At 36.8% G+C, this 14,071-nt stretch overlaps 1 protein-coding gene across 2 annotated transcripts in view; it reads left to right on the forward strand.

Moving 5' to 3' along the window:
- The window catches only part of NEK6 (NIMA related kinase 6), a 141,906-nt gene that overhangs the window by 59,936 nt on the left and 67,899 nt on the right, over window positions 1-14,071 (forward strand). Inside the window, exons 4-5 of one of the 2 annotated variants that reach the window (XM_075015495.1) lie at window positions 12,018-12,161; window positions 13,993-14,055. In XM_075015495.1, coding sequence (XP_074871596.1) covers window positions 12,018-12,161; window positions 13,993-14,055 — 207 coding nt within the window. The remainder of the gene's footprint in view (window positions 1-12,017; window positions 12,162-13,992; window positions 14,056-14,071) is intronic. The other variant, XM_075015496.1, reaches the window with a different exon arrangement.

The following is a 14,071-nucleotide window of genomic DNA, read 5'->3' on the forward strand; positions in this document are numbered from 1 at the left end:
AAATAATTTCCTTGTATGAGGCTCTGCCACTTGTAACTGGCCCTTTACTAAGGGGGTGGGGAATCAATTAGGTCTTATTTCCAGACTAATTGAAGATTTCCAGTTTAATCAAGAGATTATTTTTGTTGGTATATCTTGGAACTATCACCCTCTTTGGAGGTTGTTTAAAGGTGCAGATATTATTAGAACAGTTAGTTTCACCTGTACAGTGCCTACTGCTGTTAACAGAAAAAGCCATAAAGGTAAAGACAAGTGCTAGATGTCTTGCTGGGAAATGTGGATGTTAATTTGCCACTTTAAATGTTGGATCCAGTGGTGTTTTGAGGTTGCTTGGACAGGAGTGATTCATAAGGAGAGCTGTAGCAAAACATAAGGTACAAAATTCCAAAAACAATGGGTTGTCTACATACACAGTACGATGAGTGTGTTTTGTGCAGTACTGCTTTGAAAATACATTCTGTGGTGCACAGCCCAACTTTCCTAATGCAGCAATTTGTCATATTAAGTCATTTAATAACAATTGAATCCCCTTGATTAATCTCCTAGAATTAGCCAGTTGTATTTTCAGCAATTAGGGTTAATTACTGCCTCATTTGGCAGGCTAGAACCCCTGTAATTATTTCATGAACAAGATTAGGAAGTGTTCTTAAGCAGCAGATACATTCATGGCATCGTGGCGCACATGTTAGAATTTGTAATGACATAGTTAAGTGTAATTAGTAGGTAATACTCTTATGTTCTGCAGTTACCCTTATGCTGAGCAACCTCGTTTACTGGAATGGTCATTGTTCAGTGAAGATTCCTCCCTCTCCTGTTAGACACCTCCACTGATATAATTTTAGATACTGAGTATGTCAGCTGTTCTGAAGGAGATCGGGTTGAAATTTGGGGGAATAAGGAAAAGAGCATTTGCATTTTTGCTTCTCTTTTTTAAATCTCTGATGCTGAATAAACCATAGAAATCGTGTTGCAGAGAAGATAAAATATTGATTTTAAAATATAGTTTATTGTAAAAAGAAGCACAACATAGTAACTTCCTAAGCAAGGGTTATCACAATTTCCTTGTGTGTCATGAGGATGATGGTGGTTTTATTGCACTATACCTGGCTTTTTTGGGGAGCATACATGTAACATGAGAACTTCTTAATTTTGTTGTGCTTTTTATGTGAAAGGTTCCCAAACAACATAATTTCTGTACCTTGAAATGCAGTGATCCTTGTTGTTGAGTGAATTAATAATGTTAGCATCTGTGTTGTAGTTTAGGGCTGCAAGGGAGGAAAATGATGGTTAGACAGCTCTTATGAAAAGCGTCATGCATGGAGTCTTCAGTGTTTATGCAGATCAGGCAGTGTATTGGCTTTTAGAGTCTCTGCAAAACTAATGGAATGGTGGGGAGGACAGGAAAGGGAATTGAGAGAATAAACTAAGTGGAGTGGTTTCTTCAGCCAAGTTTATGCCCTCAAATGCAGAAGTACGAGCACAGGGGAATTCTCCTGTCCCAGAGGCCTTTCCCAACTGTAGTTTTCACTCTTTGAAGTGCTTTTAGCACTTTTCATGGTATACTTATAAATACTTCACAAAAGGGTATTATCTCCATTATATGGGTGGCAAAGTGGAGGCAATGGCTGACTTAATGTAGCATAAGACATCAAATCAGTGGTAGAGATGGAAAAATAGAATCCCCACCCCCTTCTCTAACTCCTAGACAACACTTGCATAGTAAGATTGTATGCTTTTATGCAGTGACCTTCTACAACTAGTGTCACTCTTAAAGCACTTCTGCATAGGTGAGGAAGTGGTATTTGCTTTTCCTAATACTGCATGAGTTGCTAATATCAGCACAGTTTTCCAGCCTGATCTTTACTGCTGCCTATTCCTTTCATAATTCAAATTTTGGAGTATTTTTCTGCTAAATAAAAATTTGGAATATAGTAGCTGTACTCTGGTGGCATGATATTTATTTTTTATAAGTTGCAGATACAATAAAGGGTATATAATTTCAAGTTTAAGAGAGATAAATTGACTACATTGCACGATTTGTTGCAAACTTGCCCCAGAAGATTTGCAGTGCTAGTTCAGAGCCATCCCTAGCTGCTCATCTGCAGTATTTATATTTAGTGTTTTAGTTAACCTTTTTCTTATGACTCACAATAGAGTAAGTGAATATATAGACCGAGGACCTTCTAAAAATCACAGAAAAGATGTCAGCCCAGGATTGTTCCTATGAACTTTGTGTCTAAAAAAAAAACAAAACAAAACATTTTCCTAGTAATGTTCCTGACTGCAGGTTGGCAATCTGAGAAATACCCAGAATGTTTGTTTGCTCTGGATAGCAGTAGGAGTAAGATTATGCAAAGTCAGTAGAATACAGTTCTAAAAATGTTCCTTTTTCATCATTTTTATTGACTGAAAATTAATCTCATAAAAAAAAATAACACAGCCCAATGTCTGTTACCTGACATTTGTTTTTACAATTCTAAATTACTAGAATTGGTTATAATAACAGTTTTGATCACCACTTATTTAGGTCGGATTCAGATTCAGAATAGCCAAGATTATCATACTGGTTTCTGAAGTTATGAAGTCAAAAAGAGGAAGGTTATACGTCAGTCATGAGCTGCAGTCATTGCCAAAATAGCTGTTTGATATTTGAACAATAATTCACGTTTACAAACCCAGTATTTTCCTATTCTAGTAGGTGGAGTTTGGAAATCATATATAAAATCAACTCATTCTTCTATTTTTAAATCCACCCAGAAAACAATTTCAGTCTCAAAATGAATAGAATTTTTTCAGCAAGATTTTATATTATGGATATGGATGTACAGTCTGACAGATCATAAAGAGATCTGAATGATTGATGATCGTAAATCAGTCCTTTGAATACATATACATTATACTCCGTATGCTAAGGCTTTCCCAAGTACCACCACAGATGTTTTTCAAAGGTGGAATTAATTTATGGTAACCTGTCGTTTATCTGAATTGTGCACTTTAAAAACATGGAAATGGTTGCCTTAAAATTAATGATGCATTGCAAATATTAGAAAAAAAAAACTTTTATCCAGCATGAAGATAATTAAAATTCAGGTCGGAAGTCTATGACTTAGTCAGGCTAAATTTTTTAATGAGATTTCAGAAAATTAATTGGGTGAATGCTTATTTTGTTCTATTATAAAAATATTTAATTTCATGCTCCTACAGGGGAAAAATATTTTTTATTGGTAGCCAAATATTGTGATAGCTAACTTTTATTAACCATTTGTTAACCAATTTTTAAGACTCTTTAGGGTAGGTCTGAAATATTTTGAGCATCCTGATTGCCACTAGTGCAGACTTATGGTAAGTACTGCCCTCCTTTCATGCCAGTTAGACTGGAATCAATCAACTGAATTTATTTGTTATTAACATTAGCTTTTATTGTTTGCACACAGGGCAATTATCATAGGACATGTCCATCCTCTGGCCACACCCAGCATGAAATTTCTCCATATCTCTGAGAAGTAGTCACACAGACACAGATTTGAATTCATGTCTTGTTATTGTGCTAAGATTTTGTTGTCTAGTCTCACATCCTCCAGTGACCAGTGTCTTCTCTCCTGAGCTCTCGAAGTATTATACACTAAGTCTCAACAGTTAAGCTGTGTCTACGCTAGCCCCTTCCTTTCCGAAGGGGCATGGTAATGAGTGAGATCGGAAGATGCTAATGAGGTGTGTCCATGAATATGCAGCACCTATTAGCTTATTGGCGGCCGTGGCGATTTGAAAGTGCAGCTTTCAAATCGCGCTGCCTGTGTACCTTGGGGCCTTTATAAATGGCCCCCCAGACTTTGAAAGCCCCTTCTTCCTAACACCAGATAGGAAGAAGGGACTTTCGAAAGACCTCCTGTCTACACAGGTGGCGTGCAATTTGAAAACAGCTCTTTTGAATCGCCTCAGCTGCCATTATGCTAATAAGGTGCTGCATATTCATGGACAAACCTCATTAGCATCTTCCAACCTCGCTCATTACCATGCCCCTTCCAAAAGGAAGGGCTAGTATAGACACAGCTTTAGTGTTTTCAGTAATATTAGTGTGAATTTAATATTGGCAAAATGCATTTTCTCCATCTCTCCAGAGACTGTGGAAAGTGTGTGCAGAATAGTTCTCTCTCTCTCTCTCTCTCCCATGCCTTAACATACTCCTTTAAATTCTGAAGTAAAACTTTGTTTGAGTGCTCATTTCAAAATTCTTCACAGGCATTTGGACTCTTTACTTCTGCTTACTGATAGCTGCTGTCTTTCAGGGGAGGGCAAACAATTTTAATGCTGGATAGAAGCACTGAAAGACCTCTGCACCTGTGCATTCTAAGATGTGTGTACACATGCATATACAGGAAGAAAACTTTATTTACCACTGGCACCTTCCACTTCAGTATTTGTTAAGACTTCCCATCTCTGCAGGAGTCTGTGGAGAAAGGCACTGGTGGCTTGGTTAGGAATAAGATCCGTGTGCTGTACCCAATAGTTGGGAAATGTGATCATACAGAAAAAAGAACATATTTGTAAGAGCTCTGATGCCTGACTGTTCTGTCTTGCACTGTATTTCGTAGAGTAGCTTAAGATAGCTTCTAAACATGAGTATATTAGAAAATGGGCTTTGTCTTGAGGAACTGAGGAACCTTTTAAGTCTAGTTCCTTTTGTTGGTAGAATGCAGCCTTCATTGCTTAAACTGCTGATACATCAGAACATACCAAACTCTGCTACAAAGGGGTAAATATATCAGCAGGAATCTTTTGTTAACTGTCCATCTGCTGTCACCCTATCCATCTGAAGTTTTTGCATTCTGACGTATATAGTCTGAAATTCCTTAATAATTAAGGTTCAGATCGCTGCAGCTGATAGAAATATTGCATAGGTTTCTGGGGAGTTTGTTTATATCCAGTGCTAAAGGTGGCTTCTGTCAGTGTGTAATTCTTCTGGTTCTTTGATTGTTTTGGTTGTTTGATTTAGAATATAAAACCTCATTAATTCTCTTATTTGGCAAGAAATCCCATTAACCACTAAAATTTGGTGCTGAAAGAGTTAGTTAATTCCATGTAAATGTGTTAGGCAGTGATATGCTTTTTTTTTTTCTGTACTTTTCTACCTTGACTTTGAGATTTGTTGTTTGTGTCAGCTGTTATAGTTTACAAGGAATGCATGCTACAGAGATATTGTCCAGTCTGATTCTTGGAATAATCTCTGGCTTTCTCCTTAAAAATGAAAATGTGTTTTATTTGAATGGAATTACAATTAACTTTAATTTTTGTCTTGTTCTTTTCAGAACAATAGAAAAAATTATACTTTATTGTGTAGCTAAGGACAGAGCAGCCTTTGGATCAAAATTATTTCTCCTAAGTTTAAATCCAGTCGCACAGCTGCTCTGGAGATTACTGAATTTCATACATACTCTGAACATTCAAAAAATAATTAAGTACAAATCTTCCCTTTCAGTGTATCTCAGCCATGCGTTGAAGGGTCCACTGTTAGGTTCTGTCTCATATTCTTTCAAACGTTAGCACCTTCACTAAGACTGAAACAGTCATGGAAATTGGGAAGTCCCCTAGGAGTAGGATAGATGTGTCTGAAGCTGGTGGAAGGGTTAACTGAATTTACCTTTTCATTTTATAAAACTGTACATTTGCAAATGTGTCTGCTTGTAATACATGATTACAAAAATGGCAAACATGGGGCAAATGTACACTTACCAGGTGATCAGCACTGTGACAGTTGGTACCCATGGGGTTATTCTTGTGTGTCTAATATAGACCCACTAAATTGACTGCCAATCATGCTCTTGTTCACTCCAGTACTTGACAGGAACAAGTAGTGTAAGGGAAGTCAGTGACAGAGTTTCTCCTGTTAACCCCCCTCATTCCTCCACACACAATGGAGACTGCAGCAATTCAACATAAGGTACATGAATTCCAGCTATGCTATTTATGTAGCTGCAGTTGCATACCTTAGGACTACATTGCCCATAGTGTCAACCTGCCTATAGTGACTATCTATAAAAAGGGAAATAAGGGCAAACTGGGGAGTTAGACTAGTTGGCTAAATGTGTGTACCTGGAAAGATAATGGAACAAATAATTAAGCGATCACTTATATAGAAGATAATGTGATAAGTAACAGTCAGCATGGATTTCTCAAGCACAAATCATTTCAAACCAACCTGATAGCTTTCCTTCACAGTGTAATAAGCCTTGTGGATAGGAAGGAGAAGGCAGTAGACATGATATATCTTGACTTGAAACAAGTTGTTGGTGCTGTCTTGCATGACCATCTCTTAAATAAAGTAGAGCAGTCTAAATGGAGCTACTATATGGTTGGTGCAGAGCTGGTTAGAACAGCATTCCAGGGCTGTGTTTATCTGTGATTCACAGTCTAGCTGAAAGGACATAATGAGTGGATTCCAGTAGGGATTAGTTTTAGGTCCAGTTCTGTTCAGTGCCTTCACTGGTAGTTTAGACAATGGCATGGAGTACGTCTGTAAAGTCTGTGGGCCATGCCAAGCTGGGAGGGATTGCAAGAGCTTTGGAGGATAGGGTTAAGATTCAAAATGATTTGGACAAACTGGGGAAATAGTATAAAGTAAATAGGCTAAAATTCAATAAATGCAAATGTTCCATTTATGAAGAAACAATCAGTTTCACACATACAAAATGGAAATTGACTGCCTAGGAAGAAATACTGCAGAAAAGGGTCATAGTGGACCACAAGCTAAATATGCATCAACAGTGTAACACCGGCCAAAAAAAATAATCATTCTGATATGTATTAGCAAGAGTGTTGTAAGCAAGACATGAGAAATAATTCTTTCAACCTACTCTGAACAGATTAGGCCTCAGCTAGAGAATTGTGTCCATTTCTGGGCACCACATTTCAGGAAAAATGGGACAAATGGGAGACAGTCCAGAGAAGAGCAACAAAAATGATTAAAGGTCTAGAGAAATGACCTTTAATAGAAGATTGAAAGAATTGAGTTTGTTAGTCTGGAAAAGAGAAGACTCAGAGGGGCCATAAGAGCTTTCAAATACAAAAAGATTTCTACAAGTAGAAGGGGTAGAAATTATTATTCTTAACCTCAGAGTATAGAATAAGAAGCAGTGGGCTTAAATTGCAGCAAAGGAGGTTTAGTTTGGACATTAGGAAAAATTTTCTAACTGTCATGGTATTTAAGCATCGGAATAAAATGCCTAGGGAGGTTTTGGCCTCTCCATCATTGGAGAGTTTTAAGAGCAGTTTGACAAGTACCTGTCAGGAATAATACTTAGTCCTGCCGTGAGTGCAGGGGTCTGAACTATATGATCTCCCAAGGTCCCTTCCAGTTCTGTGGTTCTATAATTCTGTGACTTGTATTTCTGCACTTTTATTCTCTTTTAGATAGCCTTGCAGAACAGTATTGTTGGGGATTGAACTGAGAAGGACGTAGGAATTCATAGTTCCCGGTAAATGACTAAATTAGTTAAATATATTTGTATAAGTGTCAGAATAGGAAATTTTCCTAGTCAGATATTTATTTACCAGTTGAGTGTACCTTTCATTTGTATCAATAGTGAGAAGAAAGACACGGTGACAGCAGTCAGCTTTAATATTAGATATGAGAACACGTAAGTGGTTAATTTTTAAATAAGCATATGGAAAAATACAGTCAGCGTGGAATTTCTTTGTATGGTTTGATCTGACCTGAGCATGCTCTTTGGTTCATGCTATAATCTAACATCCTCTCCTATTTTATATGAAAACTACATTACTTTAATTAGGTCTGATAGGTTGTGATAGCAAATGCAAATCTAGGTCATTGCATATGTAAATGTGCAGCTGCACTCTTGGAGGATGCCAGAACATATCAGCTGAGGTGTCCAACCATCACCCAGTGTTAACTCCAGCTTGGCAAGCAGACTTTCTCTGCTAATCATGTTGCAAGTGGTGGAGGCAGGAAGGAGGGAGGAACACCACCCTTAACCGTGTCACTCTATTAGCATTATTTATTTTTCAGATTAAAAAGTTGCTAGATATATTTCTAGATAAGGAATATTTTATATATACATTTGATTTTAAATGCATATTTAAGGCTTGAGAGTTTATGAAAAGCAAATGGCTGCTATTCATGTAAAACATGGATCTCTTTCTTGCAGTCAGATGTTTGTCATTTACAAAGCTAGGTATTAGCACACAATTATTTAAAGGTTAATGGGACATAAATTTGTTTTTGATCACAGTTTCATCATCTGTGTAAATTTCAAACAGTCGGTTTGGGCAAACATATGCCAATGCCTTGTAAGCACTGTATGCCCTATGGTAAGGTTAAAATTCGTTGGAAATGCTGCCATTTCTTGTCTTACAATGAAACCTAAATAGCAGACCAGCAGGCATGTTTCTAGCTTTACTTGTTAGATTTTATTATTAAGATAAGCAAAGGCCATGATTTTTGACTGGGCTTGTACCTTTCTTTTAAATGTTTCTTGAAATAACTTTTTTGAGATGGTAACATCTGAGCAGATTAGTTGTACAAGTAGGCACATGGCCACACAACTGCAACCCTTCTGGGTCATTCTGGTGCTTCAAAATACAGACCTCCCAATTATAAAAGTTCTTGTACAAACATCCGGTTCTTACTCCATAAATGCTCTGTGTAGCTTCTGATTGTTTTTTTTTTTCAAGTAAGTACATCTTGCCTGTGTCTACACTAGCACCCCCTTTCGAAAGGGGGATGCTAATCGGGCACTTCAAGATATGCTAATGAGGCAAATAACCAAATAGGAATAAGAGGATTTCAAAGTGAGCGGGGTCCTTTTGAAAAGAAACCCGTGTAGACGAGCTGCGCACGATCAAAAGCGGCACTTTCACAGTGCCACAGCCACCATTATGTTAATGAGGCTCTGAATACTCAATAGTGAGAGACCTTGTTTAGATTAATGTTGTGGCATTCAGTTAGTACAATGATTTGACAATATAAGAAAGAAAATTAGATTTAATCCACCCTCATTGGTGTATATTTGTATAGGCACAGAAGAGAATGGAAGCTTCCATAGTTAGGTATTTACTAACCAAGGGGTACAGATATTTGTGGTGAAATCTCTGTATTCTCTTCTTATTTTTAATTTGCCTGTGAAGAACTTATCTACCCAGAATCTGATTGTAATTCTATTGGTTACCAATGCCAAGCACAGCAAAACTCTGGTTAACCCTGTTCATGTTACCGAAAAACAAACATTTTGAGCGTAGCTCAGATGAATGTGGTGGGAAAGCATGCAGGATTCCATATAAGTAAACATATTTGGGAAGGAAAAGAAATTAAGCTCAAAAATATAATGGTTAAAAGAAAATGCTCCCTGTACTTAGCTTCAAATTTCCACATGACTGACCTTTCAGATAAATGCTAGTTGTTAATTAACCTAATTGTTTGTCTAAATTATTGCACTAAAGTTAAAATTCTAATTGTGGTTCTTCAGCCCAGAGTGATAACATCATTTTCAGATAGTTTTAAGAGTTGTAGGGGGTGGGAAAAATTCACCTTCGGCTTTGCTGTTTCAAAAACAATTACTTTGTGTGTCACTTTATGGGAAGATGAGTGTGTTACTCTTTTAGGGCACTTAAACTGGGAAAGTTGACAAAGATGACCCAGAGTTAAATTCACTGCCATGTGCCTACTTTTGTTATTAAACTTTGATTGAACCTTATAGTATTGATATTTTCATGCTCGCTGGAATTGTTTATAATATGTATATATCTATAGCTCTCTTTGTGTGTGTGTATATATATATATATATATATGTAGATAGGTAGATAGATATAGCGGGAGATATAGATATAATTAAAATTATTAGTTTCACCAGTGGTATAGTCTTTTGAGAATTACTCTATATTGTAATGCTCATTTAGCAATCCCTGAAACAACTGTGATAGGAAAGTAGTTTATGTATTAGAAGGTACAGTAGCAACAAAACAAGTCACCAGCTACAAATGATGTGGGGAAGAGTAGGCAAAGGATATGACATTTGTTTAATTGCCAGTTTATTACACAGCATTATATTTTGTATACCATAATTATTAATACAACCAGCCCTTTCATCTTACCTATATCTCCAGTGGCATAGCAGTCCATTGTTACTGGTCTCTGTTTATCATGTTGAAGGTAATAGTAGTTCTTAGCAAAGTCAGACTGTTTTTTTGAGCATTGCAATCTTTTAGCTCCATGTAACTCTCAAATTCCAGCTGAGAAACTTGGAGTTTTAGAGTGTTTAATGTAAGGTCTTGGTCCAAAGCTTCTGCCAGTGAGATGTTTTCCTTATTTTTTATTATAATTCAAAAATGGGCAAACAGCTATAAACCTCAAAGGTTTTCTTACAAACACTTTGTATTGTTGTTTAGATTTTAATATTTTTTATTTTTGCCAATGTAGCAAAGAAGGAAGTATAATCTGACTTGTCAACGCATACAAAGTCCAAAGAGATTTTCTACTGCTTTGTGCTTAGTGCTAGTGAGAGGTACTGGCCAGATGAATCTTCAGTCCTGAAATTCACGTTACACACAGAAGAGGTTAGGCAGTGGCTTCTTACGTCAAAATGTACAGTCTCCATATCCTGTTCAGTCCTGGACACTTTTGCTGGGATTGTCAGAGGTTCAAATTGCAAATAATTTATATTCAAAGAATGAAAATTTACAGAGGATTGATTTACAAACAGTTGTAATTTTTTTTAATTCAAAATACTTCAAGACATCAATATTTGAAAATAGTCTATTTGGCATGCACAGCAACTTTTAGTCATGAGTTTCTTTCTTAAATATTGGTTAGTGCTCATGTTAATTACAGAAGAATGGCTCTAGAGAGTACTGCCTGGTCTGTGAAGTACATAAATGCTTTTTATACTGTGTATACCTACCTAACTGCATATTTACCTGAGAATGCTTGAAAGTAGCTACAGTCTATCCCAGGTGAAAACAATATGCAAAGTTGACTTGAGGGTACATAACTGGGAAGGCAGCAGTTTGGGTGTTGTTTGTTATTTACATGGGAGACCAGCATATTCTCTTTATTTCCTTTTTTCTTATTTTAACTAAGCAAACTAGACACACTAGTAACATCAGTGGAATTAGACTAAAAATGAGTATATTTACAGATAATTGAGTCAATAGATCAATTAGTCTAGGTTCAGGTCTTGCACATCAGTAATAAGAGGATAACTATTAGTATGTTTAGTTTTAAACTTATTTTTGTGCAAATATTTCATAACTGTTAGTGTTACTATGTGTTCAGATCGGTTTGAATTTTCTATAGGTGGTAATTTAAAGTAGGTAAAGCAGAAATGTGTAGGAAATTAGAGTTTGCCAGTGTTTTAGTCTTAGTCTTTAAAGTACTACATTTCGGCTGCTTTGGTTTGTTGGAGTACGGACTAACACAGCTATCTCTTTGTTACTATTTGCCAGTGTTGTCATGTAATGCAAATTTTGCTGCTATGTTTATTCTTGTGACTCCAAATGAAGCATTAGATAAGTTGACTGTTTTTTTGTTTAAATTTGTTTATGTTGCTTACAACCATTGGACCTTAAAAAAATCTTTTGAACTGTTTGGGGGTTTGTTTGCTTTAATATGTAGTTGATTTATTTGTTTAATCTAATAGTTTATTTTTGTAGACCGATGTATTTTGTGGGCTATGATGGATCTGTACTGCATTTCTTTTAATGGCACAAAATATTCATTGTTGTCAGTACTCTAGTACCAAGGTGGTTTTGAAATGGAAGTGGTCTGAAGCAGAAAGGTTGAGTTGTAATTAAAGAGAGAAATCCAGCCAATTTCCATAAAGTGTACTTTTCTTTGGTCTCCGGGCTTTTCATCCTTCCCTTTACAGAGGCACACTGCTTACTGTGATTATCGTAAGTCACAGAAGGTGCTGTCTGTGAGTGAGTAAAGGAGGGGGTGGAGAAATACCTATTCAAGTTTTCTTTGGACTTTTCTAGTTCACTGGCTGTTTTCATTTCTTTTGAATAAGCAGAGGCATTTGACGTCATACCCATATCACTGCACCTTGGCGGATTTTCAGATAGAGAAAAAGATTGGCCGTGGACAATTCAGTGAAGTCTACAAAGCTACGTGCCTTCTGGACAGAAAAACTGTGGCATTAAAGAAAGTTCAGGTGAGCAATTGTATTGCAGGTAAAGGAAATAATTCTGATATGTCTAGTAGGGATGTTAGCTCATTAATCCCAGGGATGGATGAGAGACTGGCAGCCCACCCCTCGCCATGGACCAGGGCTGCTCTGGCTAGGCTGGAGTGTCCCTGCTCACAGAGAGCCCTGCAGGGCTGGAGGAGCCCTCTCCTGCAGCAGATGTGGGGAGGAGACCTTAGTGGTTAACAAGTTAACCATTAACATCCAGAATGTCTACTACTTAGTGGCTTCCACTTGAGAATTCTCTCACGAGTGAAAGTAAACCAGAGGAACAGAAAGCTCTATTAGAAGTCCTTTTCTCCTTAATTGCTGTTGTCAACATTAGTGGGTTTTGGCTGCCATACAGAACCACACTTTTAAAAGGCTGAAACCAGTTTCATAAAAACTTATTAAGAAGGTGAGTATTATCATAACCATTTTACAGATGGATACACAAAGACAGAGATTAACTATTTTAGGTAGTGTCAAAAAGTGAGTCAGTGACATTAATTGGGAGTAAAACCCAAGGGCTTACTCTTGGGTTTCTCCTCTGAATCCCCTTCCTCAGTTATTCCACACAGGGCAGACAAATCCAGTTTCTACTGTGACAGACTGAACTTAAAAAACAACAAGTAGTCCTGTGTTACCTTATTGACTAACAGATATTTTGGAGCTGTCGTGAACAAAGACCTTCTTCATCAGATGCATGAGTGGCGGGGTGGTGGGGTCAGAGGAGGGTTTAAAGGGGAGGGCCAAAGGTGACAAGGTCTATTCAGTCAGGGTGGACGTGGCCATTATGTACTTGTTGCCACCTAAGCTTGATCACTGGTGACCCTTACATTTAGAAATGGCTAGACAAGTCCAATATCAGTGTAAAAAGGAAGGTCATTTCATACGACTTTTTTAATTTTCCTTTATTTTTATGAGAATATGTCCATTTAGTTTGAAATTATAGATAAAAGCAAAGGCTTTAATAGGTACAGCCATAAGATTAGGAATCTGTCATCTTAATATGTGCTATCAGACAAGAATACTGAGTGTGAGGAAAGGCAGGATGACTGAAAAAAAGGCAGATGGTTGAGGAGATATAGCTAGGGATGGAAACACTAGCTCACTGCTCTTCTCATGTAAGTCATTAGTTTTTGGAAGCAGAGGAGCAGATGATATGATGAATTCTGTGGCCAGACTTTTGTTAGTGGAAGACAAATAAAAATAAATTTGTTTTCTTTCTACTATCATGAGTTACATTGTTTAAAAAAATTCTGAAGATATGTTGCACAAATACATTATGAACTGGTAATTTGGATTAAAGTATTGTACAGTGTTTTCTTGAAGAAATTTGACTTTAATCCTTCAACAGATCTTTAAATTCCCATTACCAGTGACTTGCTCTCAGATTATTAGAGAATGAATATTAACACTAATTACTCTTAATTAATGGAGGGGAATCTGTGAAAGGAAGTAGAGCTCTGAATTGTTTAAAGAGAGAATAGAAATATGTTTCACGCACAATGTGAAAAGTGTTAAATTATACTGTTTCATTTTTAAGGTCACCAAATAGGCAACATCTACACACTGAAATCTCATTTTCCCCACCATTTAGCATGTTGCCAATAGTTGCTAATGTTAATTTTGCTACTTCTAATTTGTAGTGGTTTTAAAACAAAGAATGTCAACTAAATGGAAATCTGGTTATTGCAGTAGGACACTTACATCCATTAAGTTAAGGCAAAGCAGGGAGAAACAATACTGCTTTGAAATCAGTAGAGCTATCTGCTTGCTTGCCTTTTATTAATATTTCACTTATCTTGCATTGAAGATATTCGAAATGATGGATGCCAAGGCCAGACAGGACTGCATTAAAGAAATTGACCTTCTGAAGGTAAGAATTTCTACAG

This window comes from Carettochelys insculpta, chromosome 21, assembly GCF_033958435.1.
Source record: "Carettochelys insculpta isolate YL-2023 chromosome 21, ASM3395843v1, whole genome shotgun sequence".
In the NCBI taxonomy this organism is placed as follows: domain Eukaryota; kingdom Metazoa; phylum Chordata; order Testudines; family Carettochelyidae; genus Carettochelys; species Carettochelys insculpta.